Raw genomic sequence first — 24,839 nt, 5'->3', positions numbered from 1 at the left:
GGTAAAAATAAATAATTGAAATGGGTATATATTTGTTTTTTGTTAAGTTGCCTAATAATTATGCACAGTAATAGTCACCTGCACACACAGATATCCCCCTAAAATAGCTAAAACTAAAAACAAACTAAAAACTACTTCCAAAAACATTCAGCTTTGATATTAATGAGTTTTTTGGGTTCATTGAGAACATGGTTGTTGTTCAATAATAAAATTATTCCTCAAAAATACAACTTGCCTAATAATTCTGCACTCCCTGTAGATGTAGAAAAGCATGCTTGTGTGAATGGGTGTGAATGAGGAATGTTGTTTAAAGCACTTTAAATGCTCCAGTAGGGAAGAAAAGTCCAGTCCAAATCACATAAAAGGCACCAACAACACAAAAATAGTCAAGTGTTCCATTTTTGTGACATGAATTTGCTTAGTGAAGCCCAGCAGTCTGCCTATATGGGCGCACCTGTCAGTAACAGTGTCCATTCCATTAATAACACCAACTGTAAGCTTGATAAAAGTTAAACTGGTCAGTTATATAAAAATTTACCCTCTGTGCAGTAGACAGTTTCTTTACATGCAGAATGAAATCAGGAGTACAGAGTGAAATGGCAATACTGAAAAACATAAACCCCAATAACACGATGACTTTCCATTAACCCAAAAAACCAGCTGCTGTTTTTAGTCTCATCTGTGTACAAATGAAAATACACACTCAGGCTCCCCACCTTACTGCAGTTAGTGAACCTTAGCGGAGATAGGAAAAAATGCCAAATCTACTCAGGGCTGTTTCTCTCCCATCCTGGAACAAAACTCTCCATCTTTCCATATAATTTGATGAATGTGAACACATTCCTGGCAGGAGAAAATCTTTGTCTGAGCCCGATTAGAGTTATTCCTGCCCTATAAAGGCAAAAAGCAGCATAAAGAGAGAGAATGTAAGAAAAATGGCAGCCAAGCAGCCAAACGACTTGACAGATTTGAGAAAATGCAGTAATTTATTGACTTAGTGAAGTTTTCCTTCACCGAACACAAGCTGACAAACTGATTAAGTTTCATTTTCTGGACAAATGAGTAAAGTTTTTGCATTTTTGCTTTGCTTTGTAAGGCAGACGGTACATGAACATTGTTAGTAGGTCAGTTAGTGAGGGCTTCCCTGCTCTGTAAATTGAAAACACTCCTTTCATAGTTCTCCGTTTTCACAGGCTTGCATGGAAGTCATCTTTACAGGTCTGAAACCACTGTACTGTCCATCTGGGCTCGGGTACTCCCTCCTGATTCTCCACACGCAGCAGCTAGGAATGGCAGGATGGGTGTCATTGGGTGGGACCCCAAACCACCAGCTGATGTACTCTCTGTAGGCACAGTGACGCAGGGCGGCAGTCTGAAGCTTTTTCACTGAAGGAGACAGGGGATCCTGGTACAGGAGCACTGCCTCCAGCAGGGAGCGCCGCAGCACCAGCTGCCCAAACAGAGGAGACGAGGTGATGCAGGTGCCCTCGGTCCGCCTGCAGCACAACTCCTCCTCTGGGAGGGAGGAAGGAGCACAGGAGTCACACATACACCAGGCTGGACGATGGGGTTTGGCATTTGGATCGGTTTTCTTGCCAAGGGAAGGCTGAACATCATCATTGGTGTCATCACTTGGCTGTAGGAGGCAGAGAATGGCTCTCAAGTGTCCTGGATCCTCCTGCAGAGATGAGAGCATAATTTTAAAAATCTGTCTCTACAGCAAGAAATAACAAGAAATAATGTTGCATGACATCACACACAAAAAACACACAATTAGGTTTTGTCATCATAGGTTTTTTGTTTTTGTTTTTTTAAATAGTGCTTATTCTGGTCCCTCAAAAAGGACCGATTTGCCTTAGGAGATAGTACCAAGTTCCTGGGATCACCCTAAAACCCCTAAAACAAAATAAGGTAGCGATTCATGGAGAACTCTGGATGCCTCAAATAAGAGGAATTCTTGGAATGTCCAAGTGAGAGAACTCAAGGCCGACCCAGGACACGTGAGAGGGATTGTGTCTCTCAGCTGGCATGCAAACATGTCTCCCAACAGAAGAACTGGTGAAGGAGGAGGTCAGGGTATCTCGGCGGGCGGGCGGGCGGGCGGACGGAACTTCTTTTTGATGAAGATGCTCAAAACTTTCCTTATATTTACATCATGTGTCTATCAGATATAATTCAATTCACAATAGAATTTTCAGCGGTAGGGTATGAATTACGACCTCTTTGTGTTTTGGGAGTAGAAAAGACCTGCTGTGAGAGAAGAATTATGTGCTAAAGATGAGCACAGATATTAATCTCATCTCGCTGCCATTTATAATCTGGGTTTTCTCACATGGTGTATTTAAAAGCAGTTGAATTAGCCATTAGCAGCTCCCGTTTCTTTCTGTAGGGTTGTATGTGCAGGCTACTATCAAGCATCTTTTTTTGTACATTTTCCTCATTTACACTTTGATTTCTGCACTCTGTGCTCTGTAGGTTTACCTTACGTGGCTGAACAGACATCGGTTTGATGACCTGTAAACTTTTCTTTTGTGAGCGTTTTACCAGTCGAAGGTTGTTCTCATCAATGTAGGAAACACAAAGGATGCACTGCAACACACGGTCACATGAAATAACATTAATTACATTCTTTGTCACTGGTTCAGAGCTGCAGTAAACACAAAATCAAATCAAAACACCTTCACCTTCTCTTGATCTTGGATTGATTCCACTTTCCTTTCAGAGTAGTTTTGACCGACCTCTGCAGAGTAACAGCTGGTTCCAATCAACCAGTCGATCAGGATGGTTGTCTGGACGGAAAGAGAGACTTTCACATAAATAGAGATGAGGGACACTTTCCTTCAGTAAACGTGAACTTTACACTAAATACGATAAATTACATTAGACATGTACAAAATACAATCAAGTTGTTTAAATCAAAATTAAGTCAAAAAGTTACAATTTGGACATAAAACCCACATTTATGACCAAACTTTTCTTGCCAAATTAAAAGGTTCACTTGCCATATGTAAACAAAACTAAAATTACTTAATTTCTTTTTTCTTTTTTCACTGTGGATATTTGAAAGGTAAGCTTTTAACTTTTTGAAAATTTTATAAATTTTGTAAAATTTTATTAAAAATCTGTCAAAAGACAATTTCAAAAGTTTTTAAATAAGTTCTTAAAATGTATTAAATAATAAGGTAACTATGACATTCAAAGGACAATATCATGTAAAAATGTTATAAAACTATAATTAAGGTAAAAGTATACATACAAAAATGTTTCTAATGTTAAGTCTTACGTTAAAAGACACTCTACACATGAAACTTATTTGGACTTTTTACTGTGAGCAATTAATACAATATAAGAAGATTAAAATCATGTAAATTTTATGAAATCATGGATAACTTCTCGATTTTTTTAATGACATTAATAAGCTTGCTTTGATATTTATGGTTGCTCCCCTGCATCTGCAGAGGAGCTGAATATATTTTCCATGCGCTGCACTCCCACTCTGGACTTTAACACTGAGTCCCACTGTGCTCACTCCTGAAGGAGGATAAAAGCATGAATGGACATGTGTGTGGTCTCTCACCAGGGCGTAGTAGGACAGCGTTGAGCCGATGTAGATGATGAGTTGAATGAAGCTAAACTTTCCCGCCTGAAAAACAAATCACATTTTCCCCTTTACATTCTCCTCTCGCCAAAAATTTGGATATACTGATGCCAGAAATTCCCCAAGAGCAAACAGGCAAGCACAAATTGAGTTACTGATAAAATACATCTTGTATGACTTGTCAGTAATTTTATTTCACTAACAAGATACAAAACTTTTTCCCTTTCAACTGAAAAAAAAAAAAAAATGCACATAGCCCGCTAAACATAAAAGCCAAAATTCACAGATACAGAGTCTAAAAATATTACCAACCATATAAATCTGATTTGTCTGATTTGATTACATTTTGATTCTCTGTCCAACATCAGTTTGAATTTTCCAGTGTTAAACTTAGATTATTTCCTACAGCATCACACAATCAGTCCAATTTTAAGCATTTTTTTTAATTCAGATTCCAGCTGACTTGACATTTGCACAGTTTTAAATGGAGTCAAAGTTGCATAACAGGAGTAGGGAAGAAGTAAATACATAATTACATTAAAAAAAGGGGGGGGGGTGGCAAAGAAAGTAAAAGAAAAAAAAGAGGTTATGAATGAGTTTTTCGAGAATAGTTTGAAAGAGTTTTTCAAAAAATAAGTCATGTTAAAAAACTGGAGGCTTATGCAACCAATTTCTTTGAATCCAAAAATTTTTTGACATGCAAGGTCAAATGACCCAACTGTAATACATTATACAGTGATCTAATGGTTTGCAGAAAATCTGATCTCCTGGAAGTACATCTAAAATGACCACAATTTCTTCACACAAGGCAACAAAATGACAGGAAGCAGGTTCTATTACAGCTGTGTGAAGTTCAGAATTCAGAACATATCAGAAATGACTGGTATGAAATAGAAAGGTTAACTATTAACATTTACATTTGTCAGTGATGTTGACTGTTTAAAGGAACACCTCATTGCCGTTATCGCCTTCTAAGTGGATTCACTTCTAAAAGAGATAATAAAGGAAGCATTGACCAACAATCAGCTCTCAGATACTTCAGGGTCACTTCACTCATTTCAGAGCCTTCCTGAGAAATGTTCACTTTTCAGCCACAGTCCTGGAACTTTTGTCTTAATGAGGGCTTTTTGATAAATTATTAAATAGGAGGAAAATATACAGTGGCCCTGAGAGGCCAAACGGACTGCAACTTAAGAAACACCAGCAAAAAGAAAAACGCTGCAAAAGCACACAAAACACAACGGAAATAGGAAAAGGAAAAACAGATTTCCAAAAGCACAGGGGAAGTGATTCTGGGGAGACAATAACCCGACGGACCAGTTGCAGGAACCAAAATATGCTAAGAATTGCGCTGGGAGACACTTAAAAGAAGTAGAGGATCTATCGGTTTTGTGAGGAAAGAAAAGATGAGAGGTAAGTGTGTTAGCCTAACTATTAGCCTAAAAATCGGTATTATATGAATCATGATAAAACACACCTACCATGTTTTGGGTTCCTGCAAATGGTCCGTCGGGTAATTGTCTCCCCAGAAACACTTCCCTTGTGTTTTTTTCCTATTTCTGTTTTCGTATATCCATTGTCGTTTTTCCTTTCCCCCCCTATTTCCGTTGTGTTTTGTGTACTTTTGCAGCGTTTTTCTTATTGCTGGTGTTTTCTTAAGTTGCAGTCCGTTTGGCCTCTCAGGGCCACTGAAAAAATATCATAAACTCACATTTTTCCCACTGGGAACCCATCAGCTGATCTAAACCAAACATTTCCCAAATTAGCATGCCAGTGTGGCTACAGTATGCAAGGACTATAGCAGTGCAGTGATTAAAACCGCTGCCTTGCAGGAAGCTGGTTCAAATATCCTGGTTGGCTTGGGCCTTTCTGTGTGGAGGTGTGTACAGTGTGCTCCCTGTGCCTGCGTGGGTTTCCTCCTACAGTCCACAGGCATGCATCCTCGATTAACTGGTGGTGCTAAATTGGCTGTAGGTGTCAGGTAGTAGTGTTTTAGGTGAATACTGTGAGTGTTTTGTTCTAATATGATTTGTAATCTGAAGTTCTTTGACATTACCATGATCGATATCATGGTTTGGGTTTTTTTTTTTTTTATGGTTTCTTGCTCATTTAATGAGAGTCATGCTAATATGCAGTAAAAAAAACAACAACAAAAAAACAAAACAAAAAAAACAACATCAGCAGGAGCAGATTGATTTCTCCCAAAACAATAATCTCAAGGGGGAATAATTAAACTATTCTGAAAACATGACAACAAAAGAGAAATTTTCAGTTTTGTTGTGGTGTCTTATATTAATATTGTATTTTTTTACTCCTCTGGGCCACAGTAGTACATTGTTAGATCGATTCAATGGCTCAATACTGTGATTTTCTAACGAACAGCAGTCTTACTCTTTGATGAATTAATTGTTCTGCATTAGCAGTCAGCTTTACTTTAACCCTTTAACAGAGGGACGAAACAATAAGGAAATAAAAACCTCACCTGTCCGAATACCATGACATCAAATCTGATCCCAAATGCTTTGTAGAGTGTTCGCTCCTCCACTCCATTCACAGTGTTGTACTTTGCAAACCTGGTGAAAAAACACAGGATGTGACAGATGCAATAACTTTGAAGGGCTGACGTAAATGTTAAAGCAAGAGAAGGTTTGTCACCGCTTGTGTATAGCTTTAATTGTTTTCATTGTTCCTTTAGTGACTCTTGACTGTCCACTGCACACAGAGCACGATGGAGGTGACCTTTGACCTGCGCTCACCTGAAGTTGAGGCCTGGATAGAGCGTCTTGTTGCTCTCTTTTTCATCTAGTCGCTTGAAAGAGTATCTGGGAAGGCAGCGCTGCATGAGCCTGTCGAGGTTGCAGTCCCATTTGATCAGGATGCCGATGACGCCTCCCTGTGGTCAAAAGCGGGACTACAAAAGCTCAACATTTACAGAGGAAAACCCAGAACTGATTTTTTACATCAGTTCATGTGTCAGAATTTAGAGTTTTTATTGATTACTGTGCTTGTGTAATAAGGTATATTTTTCCCAACATATATTAAACTTCAAACCTTCAAATAAGAGTATTTCTTGTGCACCCTGAAAACAGAACATAAAACAAAATTAAACTATTTCTTTATTTTTATGTCCACACACAGTTTGTTGTGGCAACGCTTCCTTTTCTTTCTTTCTTTTTCGCCCATCAGCGGTTTTTCATTTCTATTTGATGACAGAAATGGCTCACAAAGAGGAAGGAGTGTTGATGTCCATTTTACTGACTTTAAAGTTAAAATCTCAGGATGGAGAAATATTGTGGTACCAAACCACTTGGGGATGAATTCTGCTTTCACCTGAGAGACCCGTGAACACATTAACTCACCTCCACTGACATCTCAGAGAACCTTTCCCCGGCCTCTCGGACGATGTCTCCCAGTCTGAAGATGGGGCACAGGGAGTCGTTTCCTCGGTGGCAGTTCCTCAGGTAGGCGTCGTTCATCTCTGGGAGGATGTTCCTTCTGTAAAAGAAAGTGGACTTCAATATTTCCTTAAAAAATCTGAAGTTTCAGTTCCCTGGTAATGAAGAGGGTCTTTCTGAATGTTTTTTTATGCCAAATGCAAAATATTAGCATCATTAAACACAATGTGTAGTTGCAGCAACCCAGCAACAAGGAGCAAAGGTAACACAGCAGCATAGGGGTTTCTATATGTATTTGTGCAAACAGATTTGCAAATGCATGGACTGCTGAACAGTTTTGCTCCTGCACAACAGCACAGTAAACCTGAAATGAAACAACTGTGATCCAGTTTAAGTGATATAACATCACTGTTTTCATTGAAGATAAAGATCTGCAAGATGAACTATAAAAAAAATAAATAAATAAAAAAATCTCCTTAGCATTAAAAAGAAATTGTCACAATGATCAAGCTCCAAGAATTAAAAACTAACTCCAAAACTGCTGATGCAAAAAAACAAAACAAAACAAAAAAAACCCTGAAAGAAAAACAAACTCATTGAAAAAATACAAAATCTCTGCATTTCTTAACTGAAGCAGCTGAAGGAGAGAAACTGAATCTGCTGTATCCGCAGGCACAGAGCAGTCTCACCTGATGTAGTTGAAAGCTGGGAATCGGATGTTGTTTTTGATGAGGACAGTGAAGTTCTCAGCTGCTGCCAGCAGAGCAGGTCTGCGTCACATGAAGCGATGATTATTAGCCAAAACGCTTTTGAGAGCAAACTAGGCCAATTAAAAGCTGCTGGGAAGTCCTGTCAGCTTCTCAAAATGCTTCTTGCTCTGTATAATCCATAGATGTTAATATTTATATGAGTGGTAAATGTATTTATTCGAAGATTGTGTGGTGGTTTAAACTTGGCTTCTACTTATTGGAGGGGGTGTGATGGCATGTATTAGTATGTTTTTCTCCTGCTTTACAGTCCAAGCTTTTGCAGAGGACTACTTGTATGATGTGTCTTCCAGCTGTTATCATAACAGAGCCAAAGAGGGCGTGGAAAGAAGGGAACAAATCATGGAAGAATAACAGCTGTGTCTCTTGCTCCCGATTGAGTTGGTATAACCATTGCACAGTCTACATGCATCTAACTAGATGTTGTACCCATGTTTTTTAGATCGAGCTCACATGATGTGGCTGTCAGTGAACTTCAAAGACTTCTGAAATGTCACATTGTGTAGACAAATTCATTTCTCTTACCTTGGAGGAGTCGATCTGGTTTCGATCGGACACCACGCAGAAACTTCACAGGTTTTCTTCGATAAATCAAACTTCACACACGATCCCGTTTGAATCCCTGCAAAAGGGAAGCAGTCGTATAAACCCTAAAGGATGTTTGATTCCTGCAGCAGACTCAGAGCTGCACAGAACTACAACCATCTGAGCTGCAAACCAGAGATTATTAATTCCTCTGATTTCTGCGGACACAGGACATCACTCTCATTTTGGGAACAGCACAGGGATCCAGTGGTTAGCAGAGTCACGTCACAGAGGGGCCTTTCTGTGTGGAGTTCTCCCTTCACATTGGGCCTGTGTGGGTTTCTCCCAACTTCCTCCCACACAAAGATACGCATGTTAGATTAACCGGTGATTGTAAATTGGCCGTGGATGTGAGTTGTAATGTGGGAAGTAACCATTATATAATATAAACACATGGTTAAAGGTGCTTTGTAGTCTAAAGCACTTTGAGTGGTCAGTATAAAATGAAACATACAATATTTTTAATGCTGTGTTTTTATGTTTTGTTACTCTCGATTGTCTCACAGTTTCAGTAAAATGGTTTAGCTGCTCTACTGTTGTGTATGAACCACCTGAAGTTAGTTTTACATTTCTAATGTTTACAGAAAATCTATTTAAACTGACAAAAGCGGGATAAACTGACACCAACAACGTGTCAGTTTATCTTTTAATACTTAATGATGTCTTTATTCTTAGCTTCAAGCTTATTTATTGCTACTGAATTTCTAATTAAATACTAATTAAAAACTAAAGTTGAATCAAAAACTGCAGTTCCCATATCACTGGTGGAGGCTGACTCCAAGAGTGAGTGAATCTCCATAGACTCTCATGTTAAAATGCCCAATTTCAAAGTAGAAACAAACATGTTTAAGGTGAACTGGACCCCTTCTTGTTTGCTGCCCTTCTAGCAGCTAAAAAACCTGCAGTCTGTTGGCCCTGGACATGAAACAAGGTGTATTGAAAGAAGTCACTGTACCGTGTTTCTGCTGGTCCCAGGCTCCTTTCTCACAGTCCTTATCAGTGTGACAGAATCTGCCTTTGAGAGGAACCTGAGAAATAGACAGTGCAGAAAATTGGAGTTACTCTTATTAACGACATCTTCTCTTTACTGTAGTCTTTGTTGGCAATACAATATGTGATCTCATTAAAACAAGATGAACACAGATAATAATAAAAAATAGAAATGATGAAAAAGCACCTGCGCACATTTCCCCTGCTTCTGATTCTTTGTCACAATTGCGTTGGTCACCACAAAGAAGGTGTTCTTCCCCTACAAAGATTTTTAAATAAATAAATAAAGGAATTTTTATTTTTAACAACCACAAAAAAAACCTTCACAGCTCAGCACCCAGAGGATCAAGTTCCCACCTTCCAAGGCCCGCTGTAGTCCACCTCATCCCAGACCATGTTCCCGACCTCGGGCAGGGGCGCCTGAGCCACACCCTTTACCTTTGTGGTAACCGAGCTGACCACCAGGTCAAACTCCTGGTACTTCCTGTTCCATAACATCATGATACTGCAAGATAGGAAATAAATGAAATTTTTAAATGATTAGAGCTTGGGGATTATGAGTCACATTGTCTGGTTTAGAGGATAAAGACTCAAAACTGAAGGAATACGTTCAAGTTGTAGATATTTACCGGACACTGATGGTCAGCTTTTTGTAGCTTAACCAGTTTTAGACACACAAAAAAGGTGGAATTAGCTTTTATGGTGATTAATCAAAGGCCATTTTGATATCTTCTTGTCTAATAACAGAAAGGTCATGTTTTCCTGCAGCTGTCTCTGCTACTAGCTATGCTACTAGGATGTTTGGTGGGAAGCAACAGAAATGCTCCTTTTCCAAATGGAAATCAACCAAAATGAGTTAAAAACTTGCTGGATATGAAATTTGTTCCTCCACAAATTGAAGATAATTTTAAGGATCTCACACCCAAACTGGAGTTCAGACTCAGTCAGACATTCATAAACGATCACTCCTGTCTGTTTCTCCCTGCAGACGCTTTGAGCTTTAACGGGACTTGTGAAAGTGCAGAAGTGAGAAGTGTCAGCTGAGCCGCACTGTGCGTGCGTGGGCTCAGATATTTCACATCCACTCACCAGATGAAGAGCAGAATGGCTCCGTTCAGACTCCACTTGAGTGAGCCGAGCCGGACGCTCTGGATCCGGACCAGCTTGTTGGTTTCATACTGACACAGAGCGCGCAGCCTGCAGCACGGCATGGTGATGATGGAAAGGCGCTCCGGGCTGGATTTTTAGGACTTTTTGTCTGATTTCTGTGCGGAGGAGGAATCTCTGACTCATTTCTCAACTCCTCTTCCTGTGTGGATGGTCACATGGCCACACTTCTGCAGATGCACCATGCGCTCTCACGGAGGGAATTAAACTGCAGCGCATGTCACGATATCAGGATTTGTATGGCTAACAAATGTCAAAGGTAACCTAGACATCCAAATTAGTTTTCTCTGTCGTTATTTAGTGTTCCAATATTAATTATAGCCCTTAATTTCATTTACTGGGAAAAGCTTCCTACGGTTCCCAGTCTCATTCCCCTCCTAGATAATTTGTTTAATCTGTTCTGCTGATTTTATTTGTGATGTTTAGTTGAAATGTTTCCTGTAATGAGGGATCATTAAGTCTGATATCAGGCTGCTTTTGACTCTTTTTAGCGCGAATTTATGAGCTCAGGTGTGTTTATTCTATAAAATGTTTGCATGTTCATACATATTTATGCTTTTTGTTTATTTATTTTTGATTCATCTTACTGAAACTGCTGTTTTGGTTTTTGTTTTGTACATGATAAAGGTCGGTTGGACCGGAACGCTGATTTAATAAAATAATAATAATAAGCGAGAGTGTGTGGCGGTTAGAATTTATCATTTATCCTTTTACTAAGACTGCAACGCACTTATTAACTCACAACCGTCACCGAGCAGCTTAGAGATCAATGTGCACAGATGGTTGAGTCTGAGCCGTTTTCAATAAGTAGCATACAGGACATATACAGGATGTTTTTAAAATATGGAAAATGAAAAGTGACACAAGAATAAAAAATCATTAAAAAGTATTTTGGCTTTTCCATGTTTGTTATTCCACTGCAGTTGTGAATTGCTGCTGCACCGCGCAGCTCATGTTGTTGAATATTTTCTCAACAGTTTTGGAAAATATACGTTCATATTTTTAGTAATATATAATTTCCATCCATCCATCCATCCATCCATCCATCCGCTACCGCTTATCCTTTTCAGGGTCGCGGGGGGTGCTGGAGCCAATCCCAGCTGTCATAGGGCGAGAGGCGGGGTACACCCTGGACAGGTCGCCAGTCTGTTGCAAGGCCAACACACAAGGACAGACAACCATTCATACTCACATTCACTCACAGATTCACACCTAGTGGCAATTTGGATTATCCAATTAACCTATCCCCACAAACTGCATGTCTTTGGACGGTGGGAGGAAGCCGGAGTACCCGGAGGGAACCCACGCAGACACGGGGAGAACATGCAAACTCCACACAGAAAGACCCTGGCCTGATGGTGGAATTGAACTCAGGACCTTCTTGCTGTGTGGCAACAGTGCTAACCACCGTGCCACCGTGCTGCCCTAATAATATATAATTTCAAAACACAAAATTAACCAGGTCTTTTTGTGTGTGTGTTTATTTCTCGTCTCTCTTGTGAACAAACTTACTTGATTTTTAGAAGAAGAAAAAAAAAACTAATTTTTCCTTCTGGCGTCTTGCCTTTGTCCACCTGCCTGTGTACACAGAGCCAGAGGAGAGGAAATGCTGTGCCACTGCTGACACTGTGTTTGTGTTGTTGTAGAGGAAAATACATTTACCTCTAGACTCATTCGATTGTTCTGTGAACTCATAGTTCAGAATCATGAAAGGAGGTTCAGGATGCGGAGGGGATCGGGAGAAACCACTTTAGGACTGTCAGAAAAGTTCCAGATGAGGACATCAAAATGATTTTTGAGAGGACGAAGAATAAAGAAGAAGGTGTGAAGCTCTTATGTTCAATGTGTAACACAAACATGAAAAATAAAGGTACCAAGACTTGAATCTTTCTTCTGTTTTTTTCTTCTTCTTTTAAATAAACGCCTTCCTGTACTCTAGATGGCAGTGTTGTCTCGAATGAGTTTAGGGGACTCTAATCAGATCACTGTGGAAGGATTACACCTCTCTGTCTCCATGCAGGCTTATTAAAATTATTTTTAAAAATGTATTAAATTAAAAAATACCAAACTGAAACTTCTTTCCATGCAGCAAAGAGAGAAAACTAAACAGCAACAAAATGAAGAATTTGGTTGTTCCATGTTTGCTTATCTTCCAGATAAAGAGCTTCTTGTCCCCAGCAGGACAAATGGATTGTTGTGACGGGACAGACTTTCCCATGAGGAAACAATGAAACAGTCATGTGTGCAGAGCTGGAATGTCAGTGAGAACATTTCACTCAGGTCAGGGTTTCTATCAGTGCATTAAATGTCAGACCTTTTCCTTTCCATGCAGTAGTTTAAAGCAGGAACTATAGAGCCAGTATCATATTTATTAAATGTGCCTTTAGCATAAATAAGATCAAGGTGGCATCCAGAATTGAACCAAAAATCTCTTGATTTGCAGTCAAATTCTCTACATCTGAGCTCTACCCTACATGTCCCCAGCCCTGTGCAAGCCCATCATACAGTGTGGGTTACAGCGAGCCTGAAGGCAGCACTTTCGTAATCATACAGAGAAGAGGACACACAAAGAGCTCCAATCCTGACATCTCTTCTCTTAGTGGTATTAAAAGTATCACAGAGCCATGGCATCCCCTCACTGCAGGATTCAATAATTCATTTTATTTGTCCATTTTGCCCAAAGTTCCTACATCTAATTTTCCAAAAAATAAAAGCTGTCACCCTCTCCAATCATGCTATAAGGGACTCTTATTTTAAATCCAGGGGCAACGTTTGAGTTTGTTGAGAAATTTTTATAATTTGGCTTTTTCTTGGTCATTCATCTTGTTTGAAAATGCACGTGCATGGTGTACAAACATATGCAAGAACCTAAGCTCGTGTCAGTGTATTTAGTTTGGGATATTTTTATTACTGTGTAGAATTTATCTAAATTGTGAAGCATTTTTTAACTGTAAGTTAAAAAAAAGTGATACTGAAATTAGGTTATTATTGTATTTTTTAAAAGGCTGCGGATCTCCTATGGTGAGCATCAGTTTTCTTAAAAACTCACTACAAATGTTTGATTTCAGACGTTCACTGCTGGAGAATGGTGTCTGTCAGTATCACAGATCTGTGGGGGAAAAGCTGAAGATCAGGTTTTAAAATATTTTCTGGGGAGGATAGCCTTCTTGTGACCTTATCTTGATTTTGTGATAGCCACAGGCTTTGTTATTCAAAGTATTTCACCCGTTACATTTGTCTAAATGGAAAAATGTCTAAATCTGCTCTTACATAAGAAGTGATTTCCAGAAATTCTGTGACTGGCTGACAACTTAGTTTTAATCAGATGTAAATTTATTTTTTTTCTTTGTACAAAGTGCAGATGGTTAAATGCTCATGATTTCTTTAAGTATGAAAACATCCCAATAAAAACAAACTGGACTGATCAGTCCGACCAATAAAGTTTGATTTTGTCGGTTTGCATACAGAAACCTCCTCAGCGGAAAAGCTTCTGCAGTATAGGTTTAAGCTGGGCAAAATTGCCGCTGTTCTTCAGCTTCTGTGGCATGTTGCTGGACTTCATGAGCGCCTCGTGAGCTTCTTCAAATAACTTCTCACCGAGCTCTTTCTTCACTCTGTCCCTCCAGGCGATCAGCTTCGGGCGACCTTCAAACCCATCAAAACCAGTTCCAAAAGGCTGCAAAACAGACAATAGTGCAGTTATATTTGTGGAAATCAGCTGGCAATTGTTAGAATTTAACAACAAATAAAAACTCAGAAGACAAAATAAAGTTAGAACAATCCGAGCATATCATTTTCATTCAGACAATTCACCTGATGGACTATCTTGCAGTTATGACTGTGTGCCAGCTACACGCTTATCATCTGGCCCTAATGTGCTCCATGTGAAGCAGGCTTAATGTAGAAGTGGCCCTAATTTAAATATGGTTTTATATGCTAGACATGCAGATGAGTTGAGGTACCCAAACTCATCACAAGTCAATGCTGCCAGTCAAGGCCAATGGTTATCCATGAAAACAGTTTGAAACAACTTTTGACCAAGTCCAAGGGATTTAGACCCGGAGTAAACTGCAGTTTAAGACAACTTAACTCGACCACAATGGACTGGTAACACAAACCAACTGGTCACAGTACCATGGATATGACTAAACTAAAGACTAAAGATTAAAACCTGTACACACCAATGATTTCAATTGGCTTAAATGTGACAAGACTCTTGGAGAAGAGATTTAAAGCTCCCTCTTCACACATGCTGTGGGAGTTTTAATGTATACGCAGTATTTACTTATAATTTTAGTTTTAAAATTAGTTACGACAGGCAAAGTAGAAATCCTGCGACAGAAGCAGCAGTAGTGATGGAAATATTAGTACCTGCATGATCTCCACTATGGCCACCACATCAGCCACAGAGATTTTGTCCCCGAGGATGAACGGTTTACTCTGGAGGAATTTCTCCTCCAGCAAGTTGAGCGACTGCTTCACATTCTCAACAGCAAAGTCCATCGTCTCCTTCGGGATTTCAGAGTCCATGACAATCTGATACAGAGCCTGCCATCACAGACACACAGAGATTAACTGTTGGCACCGGCAATGCAGTCAAGAGCCTAAGAGAGGTAGTTATTGCTGATCCAAAGAAAGAGCTTCAAACTTTTCTGTTTAGTTTTGTTTCTGTTTTTCTTAGTTGACTCTTTTAAATGTTTTTCCGTGTGGAATGTGCATAGATTTCCAAATGTTCTTTTGGATATCGTTATGCTTAAAATCTTTAATTATTAGTGTCTGACTGCCAGGTGGTCATAAACTCAACATTTACTGGATGGACATTCATAGCACGCAGAGGATACACTTTTTGACTTTTCCTTTTGTGGCACCAGCAGGTGATCCTGTGAAGTATCTCAATATCCTGGCACACTGTTTACTGGAAAGTATTACTGTAAATATTACAAACAAAACATTGTACTAATGGTGCTTATTCTGTGGTTTTTTTTAGAAGTGCCAGTTTTCAGCTCAGCCACCCTGTGTCATTTAAACTTCATGCAAAGCTGCTGACTTTGTGCCACATTGTGCCTTTCTCTGAAAGAAGAGTCAACTCTAAATTGGTGCAAAAGTCTAAATCCAAAGTGAAACTGGTCCACTGAAACGTCCAAACAGACGTGTCAGTGGGGACCGTAAATCATATCATATCTACAAAAGGAACCAATCAGACAAACGAGGCTGATGAAATGTGTGTGTTGAAAAGCGTCAGGTGAGGACAGTTGATTGAACTGGGACACGAACCCTGAGCAGGAAGACCTTTGAACAGTGAGTTCTGAGGTTCATGTGCTGCCAGGAGAAATATTCGTTCACACGTGCTCGCTGCTGCAGATCAGCAGGAAACCAGTGATCTGCCACTGACCCCGAGTATTTCTGCATAAGGTACTCCAAGATCGCAGTACTGCAACACAAGAGAGAACAAAAACAAATGATGTTTTAACCCCTACTTGCTAAAGTGCTGAATTTAACGATTCTTAATTATCTTTTAGTTTGAGAAACTCTGTTTTGTAGGTTCAGTTTTAGCATTTAGGATGTCACAGTCCTGTTTTTTGAGCTGTAAATGACCATATTTAGATTACTCTCACAAATATCTGCCAATTACTGCCAAGTATCAAACAAGTGAAAAACTCAAAACTCACTGAGCAACACTGAGGCACAGACTTCTTAGATGTACTCTTAGTACAATTACAGTAAATGCACAGGAAGCTGTTTAACGTGGCACAGAACTGCATGCACAATGATCCAAAAGGCACAAATGTGGAACATGTGATATTAGCTATGCTGCAATCTAAGTAAAGTATGTCAGAGATACAGGACAAGTAAAGTATTTCAATTAAATTATGTATATAATTATATCATTTAAATAATGTGTAAAGAAGCCAGACCAAAACTCAGACGCCCGATGTACCTCTCAGTCAGAATGAAGCCTCCATCCTTCATGACAGGAACCTTTCTCACGATGCTGAGGTCCCCAAACTCCTTGCTGTACTGCTGCCCTGAGACAAACACAGAATCCATGCACACGTTACAACACGTTAAAAAACAGGTCTAGACTGCACAACTCCATAAATTGTTTCAGAATGTGGGAAAAGAGATCAAACAGACTAAACTGTCTGGAAGCAGAAAGCATTGCAATGTTTCTCTGTTCCTTTGTCTTGGGTTTTTCTCTCTCCCTGTTTTACTTGCTTGAAAAACGTCCCTGTCTTAAAGAGTCGGGTATCTCAGAGTTAACAAAACTCTTTCTGGGTGAAATGTGAAAAATGTAAACTGATATCCCAGAGGGAGATTTTGTGAATGTTAGCAATTACAGCACAAGTTAAAAGCCGCGGGGGCATTCATCTCCTCTGAATTCTTGCGAAATCCTTTTCCAGTCCAAATTATTCGCAGACAAAGAGAACAACTTGCTATGACTGCAGTCATGCGGACTTCTATGATAAATTCAAAGTCTACAGATCATTTAGCTCTATATTTTTTTCCAAAATATACAAATGCTACTATTTTAGAATGTGAGCTGAAACTTTTACAAAAGCATGCATGAGTCAAATATAAACTATCATCTCTGTCCCCAGCAAGATTACCTGTGGCAAGGTCGACAACCTTGAACTCAAAGGGAATCCTGAGCGCTCTGGCAAACAGAAAGACAGAGCGGCAAGGTGGGGATATCAAATCGAGATAGAGCTCCATCATGTCGGAGTGTGACGGCTGCAGATGCTTCCCTCTGTGTTGTGGCCACTCTCCTGCCTAGCCTGATATAGTCTATCTGACCAGAACTCCGCCTCTACTTGCTACATGACCTACTAACGTTTAAGTGATAGTGATCGTTCAAAGTAAGCAATGCTTAAGCAATCTGAGCTTTGGTCTCAACTTAACCAAACATTTCATGAACTCTAGTCTACTTTATGGGTCTCTTAGCTCAGCGGTCCCCAACCTTTTTTGCGCCACGGACCGGTTTATGCCCGACAATATTTTCACGGACCGGCCTTTAAGGTGTCGCGGATAAATACAACAAAATAAAACAAAACAAAATAAAAAGTAGTTACCCCCGTCAAAAATTGTTTCCCCATTCACGGGAGCGCGCAAAGTAGGAGGAGCCACTTGCCCAGCTCCGTTCTGTACGCTACTTGTCACTGATCTGCAGTCGACGCGATAAAGAGTAAAACCTGGAAAACAGCAGACTCGATGAATTTAATATTAGTTTCGTGACATTGTAATGTGCCGTGTGGAAGACAGTTTACCTTATACTGTACACTGAAATAACCTGCTGGGAGTACTTTGTCTAGAAAAAGACTTTGATACTATAATACTGTAAAACCAGATGCGATCATGGAAACACGTCGCTCTCCAGTGAATTTACACTCGGTTTACACTTTGTAGCGAAGCTATCACGAATGAGTTTATTTGCAAAATCAATCTCAGTATAACCAATAAGTACAGTAACTTTGGAGAAGATGTCTTATTCACAGCAAAAGTTATGGAGGGATACAGATTTTATCAGGCTGTGTGGCATCGGCTGCCAAAATGTGTGCCCCCCATCAATAATGCACCTTGGTTTTGCTATCAGAAAGAGTTTATTTGCAAAATAAATAACAGTATAACTAATAACTACAGTAACTTTGGAGACCATTTGGTTTTTTTTAGACTTCTTAATTTAACATCTACATCTATATATGTAGATATGTGTTCTCGACAATGTGTGCCATAAGAACACTAGCTGTGGACCTTTAGTGTCAACTATGTACAAGCGAGACAAATAAACACATCTTCTGGTGGTGGGCTTTTCACGCAGAGCTGGTGGAACCACCGCAAACACATCTCACACTGAATCTGTAAAAAAATAAATAATTACAAATCCCAATGTTAAAATTTCATTTATGGGAATTGATCATAACATTTAGCAGTCTTTTTTGATGTCATTACCCATTTGTTGTCAGTTGCATGCTCTTCTTCCCCGCAGAAATGACAGATGTTTGTCAAGTCATCTGTTTTAAAAAGTGAAAAAATAGCACATAGAGTATACTACCTACTGCACTTATTACTTCATTCAAACAACTATATGGTTTGTTTCTACAGCTATCATGATGAAAATATTCATGATGTGAGAACATTGAATGGTGGAAAATGAGTTACCTGTCTCTAGGAGAAGAGCGGTGGCAATTTGCAGCCTGTGTGTGTTTATGGCCTTTTTTGTAGACGGAAAGTCTATTGACTCTTTTCGCAAGATCTTTTCAGCAAACTGAAAAAGAGATTCTAAGATGACTAAATAGGCTAATATCGTAAATGTTATTTTATAGTAATTTGTTTCCTGTGAATCAATTTCTTTCTTTTATTGTGTAATTATCTTATATTCCTTTTCCTGTCATTAACATTTATTACAACACAACATTTCCAATATTCTCGTATATATGTATGTATTACGGTTAAGACTCGTACTTTCAATGCAAAGACTCCACATGAGGTAGCGTCCACTTGTTTTGGGTGTTTGACTGTGTCAAAAGTCCATCTTGAGACGTTGCATCCTTTTTTTCGCATGAATGCCCTGAAAGACAAGTACAATAAAAACAAATAACATGTTTTAAAATTTTGGTGACACAAGAAGGTGAACAGTATGGAGAGCTTAAGTGTCTGTTGAACATCAAGTTAAGAACTGACCACACTGTTTTGTTAAAATCATTACTTTTTAAAAGTCTACAACGCATTTCCGTGGACAATTACTTGTGCTTTTTTTTCCCCGTTTCCGCCCATGATATAGAAATCAATCACTTACACAGTACACTTTGAAGAGATGTGGAGGAGGAGCAAAGATGAAATTCACACATGTATAACCTATGTGAAATTATTTTAGACATTTGTCTGATGTTTTAGTGCTAAACCTCTGCAACACTTTATGCAACTACTAAACATTATTCTCCCCGTGCTATATTTTCTAATGTAAAAACATCATCTCATACAGACATCAGGTCCTCAAATAAACATTGAAACATGGGGAGACTTCACTGTAAAGGCAAAATTAACCCATAACACCATAATATCAGAAGGCCAACACAAAAATTCAAACCTGTTGCTGCTATTTTTTTAATTTTGAGTGCCAATTTTTTTTTTTTTTGATTGACATCATACTTATAATTGTCATAATAAACACAAAAATAACAACAGCAACAAAGCGTTTAATAAAGGGTCAAAATAAATTTCAACATTTATCCTTACCTTGTTGATTCCAAACAATTTTGGATACCTTGTTTAGTTTCTCCAAGTGGATCAAGATACAGTGACTTCTTTTCTTGTGGGTAAATGACCTACAGTAAAATTATGTGGAGAATTACATGTAATAATTCAAGACTTAAGATTATCTGCATGCCATGCATTTGTCTTATAAAACTGATTTGATGAATATTGTAAATGCAATTATTTATTTACCACTAATGTCCAGTGATGATGTTCATTTACAATTCCCAGAATGACTTCATGCTCCATGGGTTTGATCTTAAATTGAAACAAAACAATAAAAATATTCACTTCAGAAAGAAATGCAATAACATGTTGTTTAGAGTCCTTTTTTATTAAAGCAATTTATGATATATTATATATCATCCACTTATAAAGTACTCTGCGACAGCCATGATTCACCCCTCATTTCTTTAACCTGTGCAAGAAGCTGGACTATCTTATATTTTTTATAAGTGGTTTTGCACATTACTTCCTCCAAGACTAATAAAGGTCTTTCTAAGGATTTTTTTTGGACATGGAGTTCATTTTCAATGCGATCCTTTTACCATCTGCAGAATAATGTTTAATGCTTTCTTAAGCCTCTTTAACAGTGACGTAAGAATCACTTGATAATAAAAAGGTACCTATTAAAGAGATGAAGCAGTGTTGATGATTTCAAAAGAGATATTAGCCCAAATGTTTGAAAATCTCAAATCAAGCATTGATTGGAGTGTGTACAAAAAGAGGAGGAAACCAGACAAGCAGAGAACAAAAGAGAACTGTCAAGTCTAATAAACTATCCACATCTACTAACCCCAGTCTCAATTCATTCTTTCTGCATAAGCTGTTATCCAATCTAAATCTGGATGTGGATATGATCTGAGATACTTAAACAATACACACAAGATTCTTTCTACAGATACCTACCTTGAGTCTTGGAGCTTTTCTCTTCCAAATGGCAGTCATTGAAAATGAATCAATGAATGCTGCTTTTGCTGAATTATGACGATTGCATTGTCTCACCATGATCGCAAGATATGCATTAATAGACTGCGAATACAAAATGTAAACATTTGTTAACTGTTGTCAATGAATAAAACACTGATAGTTGCATTGTTGTCAGTAAAGATCACTGTACCTCACTTTCCAACTCCATGTCTGGACCAATTTGTTGGATATCCCAGTAGAATAATTTGTAAGCACCAATTCTGGAGAGTAGAATGTGAGGACTCTTTCCAGCCCAGGCATCCATTATATCTACAAAAAGTAATGAGAAAAAGAGATAAGTCAGCAGGACTAAATGTAAATCAAAATTTCAAATGCATAATTTCTTATGTAGTTGTCTGACAAAAGACGTGTTTCAGGGTTAATACTTTTAAGACGCTGACAAAATGGGCACATGGTTTAACATTGTATTTTGTAAAAAAAAAAAAAAAAAGAGAACTTAAATTTGCTTTTATTTGGGGGTAAAGTTACACTTACAATGTTCTACAAAGAAATTTAAATAAATTCATATTAATAAAAGAAAAGAAATTTAAATACATAGCAATAGAAATGCTCTTGCCCCCTATCATATCTTTTTTCCAGCAGAAACACCTATTACAACAATTTTTTAAAATTATGTTTAGTTGAAGTTACATGACTATATTTTAAAATACTCAGGCTCAAGGCTTGCACCTGTGGCCTTTACTATTACATAACCATTTCTGGAAAAATGTTATTTTGCTCCTCCAAAACTAGTTTTATTATCTGTAAAATAGAGTGTCAATTTTTGGGCTGTTAAAGGCAGCGTCTTAAAGAGTATTTGATCTTTCGAACTGTTGCTGGCAGGCAGTCATCATCACAACATTAATATTAGAGATGGCACGATACCACTTTTTTATGTCCGATACCGATACCGATATCATAAATTTGGATATCTGCCGATACCGATATGAATCCGATATAGTGTTTTTTAATCAACAAAACTGTTTTTTAAATATCTTGCTGCATTTTGTATAAGTTCATACTCAAGTTTAAAACAACAACTACACTAAAGCTATTCTGTTATACCTGTATGCAAAAAAAAATATTTCATAGTTCAGCAATACTGATCAATCTAATAAACTTAAACCTACACCATCCTCCCTATTCTGGTATTTTAAAGAGTACTTAGCATAAATATTAAGCAACCTAACTAATAGGGTTCCAACTCCCAGCAACAACAAAAATAAATAAATAAAAAATAGGGAACCACCCCTCACCTCCACCTCATGATGCTTAATCGACGTAATCAACCTTAATTTGATGCAGTGTGGAAAAAAATCACAGAAATCAATTCATTTTTCAAGAAATATTAAATAGATTCAACATCTTTCTTCAACAAAATTGCAGACTGCACAGATGGTACCTTCCCAAAGGAAAAAGTACTATAGCTTACTAGGGTATATTAGACTTAACAGTTACTATATACATAATGGACTTCTATACATTTTACATCAGATTAAAACTTTGGGTGTAAGATTCAGATAATATTATATTAAAAGCTCGACATTTTAAATGAGAATAAGAAAGAAAAGTATGTCTTTGTGCCCCCTTTTCCCTGTTACATGCCCTATCGGCCCCCCTGGCTAAACTTTGCTAGATCCGCCCCTGCACAGTTACCAGCCGTCAGCTACGTAGAAAAAGATCCTGAGTGAGAAAGTAATATTAAATACAATTCTAACAACAGCTTATCAAGCTTAAACGTGCTGCTGTTGTTTCAGCCACTGGTTTCCTCTTTCTGGTGCAAAGTGGGCCAAAAGACAAAGAGAGACGGACTCGCGACAGAAAAGCCGATCAGCTGATCGTTAAGCAGTTTCATGATTGAAGTAGCAGCCGAAGCGAGAGGCAGTCGCTTGTTAAGCTTAACGCAGGAATGCTTTACAAACATTCAGAGATGGACTTACACACTTGCTTTACTTCTCTCGGGGATAACTTTGTCGGAGATGAAATGCCGGGTTGCTAGCGAAGCTCCACATGCTATCCAGACCACCGACAGGTCCCGCATGCCACAGCCGCTCTATCACGTGATGCATACTGCTCCGACGTGCTAACGTTCTGAGGTGAGTTACGGTCGTGTTGCAAGTTTTGTGAGGTGCTTTCGTGATATTTAATGGATCGGATTACATTTTTTATTTTTCTCCGATATCCGATCCAGTAATTTAGGTCAGTATCGGACCGATACCGATACGTAATATCGGATCGGTCCATCTCTAATTAATATACTTCTTGTAGTAGGCATTCTATGTCACTAGCAGCATATATGACAGCAATTTGGAAAAGAAGAAAATGAAGAACATACACTACTAGTCAAAATTTGGGACACACCTTCCCATTCAGTGTTTTTCTGTGTGTTCATGCTTTTCATGCAGTGACAATCATCTTAGGTGACTACCCCATGAAGCTCACTGACAGAAGGCCTAGAGTGTGCAAAGCAGTGATCAAAGCAAAGGGTGGCTAATTTGAAGAATCTAAGATATAAAAAATATTTTTGGTTCTTTCATACTTTTTGGTTTACTACATCATTTGTGTTAGGGTTAGTGCTCCATATGTGTCCATTCATAGTTTTGATGCCTCGAGTTCTAATCAACAATGAATCTACAAAATAGACAAGGAAATTAAGAAGCAACATTAAAATGAAGGTGTGTCCAAACTTTTCACTCTTAGTGTACATCAGATGTACAATATCAATCATGAACATTCTGGGTTACACAACAACAAAAGAAAGATTCACAGCTTTGAAGGACTCACTTTTTCATTTGTGTAATTTTACACATGTGGCTCACATCCTTTTACAAGTTTTCTATAATGTTTTGCCCCATGAATGTTTTTTTAAAGCATTAACATATTGTTAAATTTAAATATTCTGTTAGGAAATATACCTAACAAAATCTTTTTAAAGGTGTAAAATTTCCTATGCCATGATCTACAGAGTACTGAAACAAACACTGTCATAGGAACAAAAGTACTTTTTAAAAAAATTAAAAAATAGTATATTTATTTACATTTCTCTGCAACTGTTGGTTCTATGGTTTGTGCTGTAGATTGCTGGGCTGTAATCTGTGGAGCTGAGGCTTGTGTGGTTGTAGCATTTGGAGCTGTGGTCTGTGAGGCCGGGTCTGCTGCTGTTGTGGTTTGTGAGGCTGGGTCTGCTGTGTGGTGGGTCTGCTGTTGTGGTCTGTGAGGCCTGGTCTGCTGTTATGGTCTTTGAGGCTGGGTCGGCTGCTGTTTTGGATTGTTTGTAGAGCTGTAGCGTGTTCTGGTGCTGTAGCACTTGTGGCTGGTTCTGGTGGTTCGTTCACTTTCTGTGCTATTGCTCCTGACTCTGGTTCTGATACCGTTATTGGTATACCTTGTGGAACTGGAGATGGATGTTGTGTTTGAACTGGTAGTGATGTAAGTGATGCCATTGGTGCTGTAGCCTCGTGTAGCTCTAGGAGGAGGTGTGGTGCTACCGCCACTGGTGCTGCTGTAGCCTGTGAAGCTAGAGCAGATGCTGGTGCTGCTGGACCTGGTTGTGCTGTTAGTAATGTGGCTGCTGTTTTCTTTAAACCCCGGTGTGGCACTCTTGGCATGCTGTCTTTGCTTAACTTTAGTTGGTCAATATTTACTTTTGGAATGATTGTCCCATTGGAATCCTGAAGATCTGCACTTTTACCTTGGATTGCTGTAATAATGTAAGGGCCTAAAAAGTTTGCTTCAAGTTTCCCCCCCTTTCCTCTGCTGGCTTCTTATGTTAGCTCTTAAAACTTTGTCACCAACTTTGAAGACGACATCTCTCTTCATCATTTTTATTTTGCCCTTTGTTTTTTCCTGAGCTTTGACCACGTTGTCCTCACAGTTCCAACAGTTGACTTTTGAATGTCTTCCGACACCTCCTCCTGCCCCACAATGTCTTCCACACTCTCATCAACCTTTGAATCAAAAGACATGTCTATCATTACTATAATTTGTGTAAGATACACAGATAATACATAAAAGAACTGAGAAATACAGTGAAAATTTACATTAAGTGTCTTTGGTAAGGTTTTAAGACAAAGTATTTCTGGCAAAGCTTCAGTGTATCTTGGGATTGATTGGACA

The 24,839-nt window shown here is 38.6% G+C and overlaps 2 protein-coding genes and 1 long non-coding RNA gene across 6 annotated transcripts; all 3 read right to left on the bottom strand.

Moving 5' to 3' along the window:
- Positions 1-229: 229 nt before the first annotated feature.
- On the bottom strand, positions 230-11,003 carry p2rx7 (purinergic receptor P2X, ligand-gated ion channel, 7). Of its 3 annotated transcripts, none has more exons than XM_005947650.3 (13): positions 10,425-11,001; positions 9,693-9,840; positions 9,523-9,594; positions 9,301-9,373; positions 8,286-8,382; positions 7,683-7,763; positions 6,958-7,093; positions 6,355-6,491; positions 6,081-6,171; positions 3,578-3,643; positions 2,679-2,789; positions 2,482-2,589; positions 230-1,678 (listed from the first exon to the last, which is right to left on the bottom strand). In XM_005947650.3, the coding sequence occupies exons 1-13, from the start codon at positions 10,544-10,546 to the stop codon at positions 1,172-1,174; spliced, it is 1,749 nt and encodes a 582-aa protein (XP_005947712.1). In that variant the 5' UTR covers positions 10,547-11,001; the 3' UTR covers positions 230-1,171. The 3 variants fall into 3 exon arrangements, with proteins under 3 accessions (XP_005947712.1, XP_005947713.1, XP_005947714.1); XM_005947651.3 differs by having other exon boundaries at positions 2,685-2,789; positions 10,425-11,000; XM_005947652.3 differs by lacking the exon at positions 7,683-7,763 and having other exon boundaries at positions 10,425-11,003.
- Positions 11,004-13,813: 2,810 nt separating this feature from the next.
- On the bottom strand, positions 13,814-17,383 carry LOC102308056 (glutathione S-transferase theta-3). The gene is made up of 5 exons (XM_005947653.3): positions 17,111-17,383; positions 16,441-16,528; positions 15,777-15,933; positions 14,874-15,050; positions 13,814-14,178 (listed from the first exon to the last, which is right to left on the bottom strand). Exons 1-5 carry the CDS (start codon positions 17,217-17,219, stop codon positions 13,978-13,980), a joined length of 732 nt encoding a protein of 243 aa, XP_005947715.1. The 5' UTR covers positions 17,220-17,383; the 3' UTR covers positions 13,814-13,977.
- A 234-nt stretch (positions 17,384-17,617) lies between these two features.
- LOC102308566 lies at positions 17,618-24,586 on the bottom strand. Of its 2 annotated transcripts, XR_006053003.1 has the most exons (9): positions 23,762-24,586; positions 20,875-20,993; positions 20,664-20,786; positions 19,947-20,012; positions 19,737-19,825; positions 18,963-19,068; positions 18,660-18,765; positions 18,450-18,511; positions 17,618-18,356 (listed from the first exon to the last, which is right to left on the bottom strand). It is a non-coding gene; the product is annotated as a sentrin-specific protease 2 (long non-coding RNA). The 2 variants fall into 2 exon arrangements; XR_006053004.1 differs by lacking the exon at positions 23,762-24,586 and having other exon boundaries at positions 20,875-21,167.
- Between the last annotated feature and the right edge of the window lie 253 nt (positions 24,587-24,839).

This window comes from Haplochromis burtoni, unplaced genomic scaffold, assembly GCF_018398535.1.
Source record: "Haplochromis burtoni strain Fernald_Lab_line unplaced genomic scaffold, NCSU_Asbu1 Contig_537, whole genome shotgun sequence".
NCBI classification, from domain to species: Eukaryota; Metazoa; Chordata; class Actinopteri; order Cichliformes; family Cichlidae; genus Haplochromis; species Haplochromis burtoni.
This window is presented reverse-complemented; position numbering and strand designations above follow the sequence as displayed.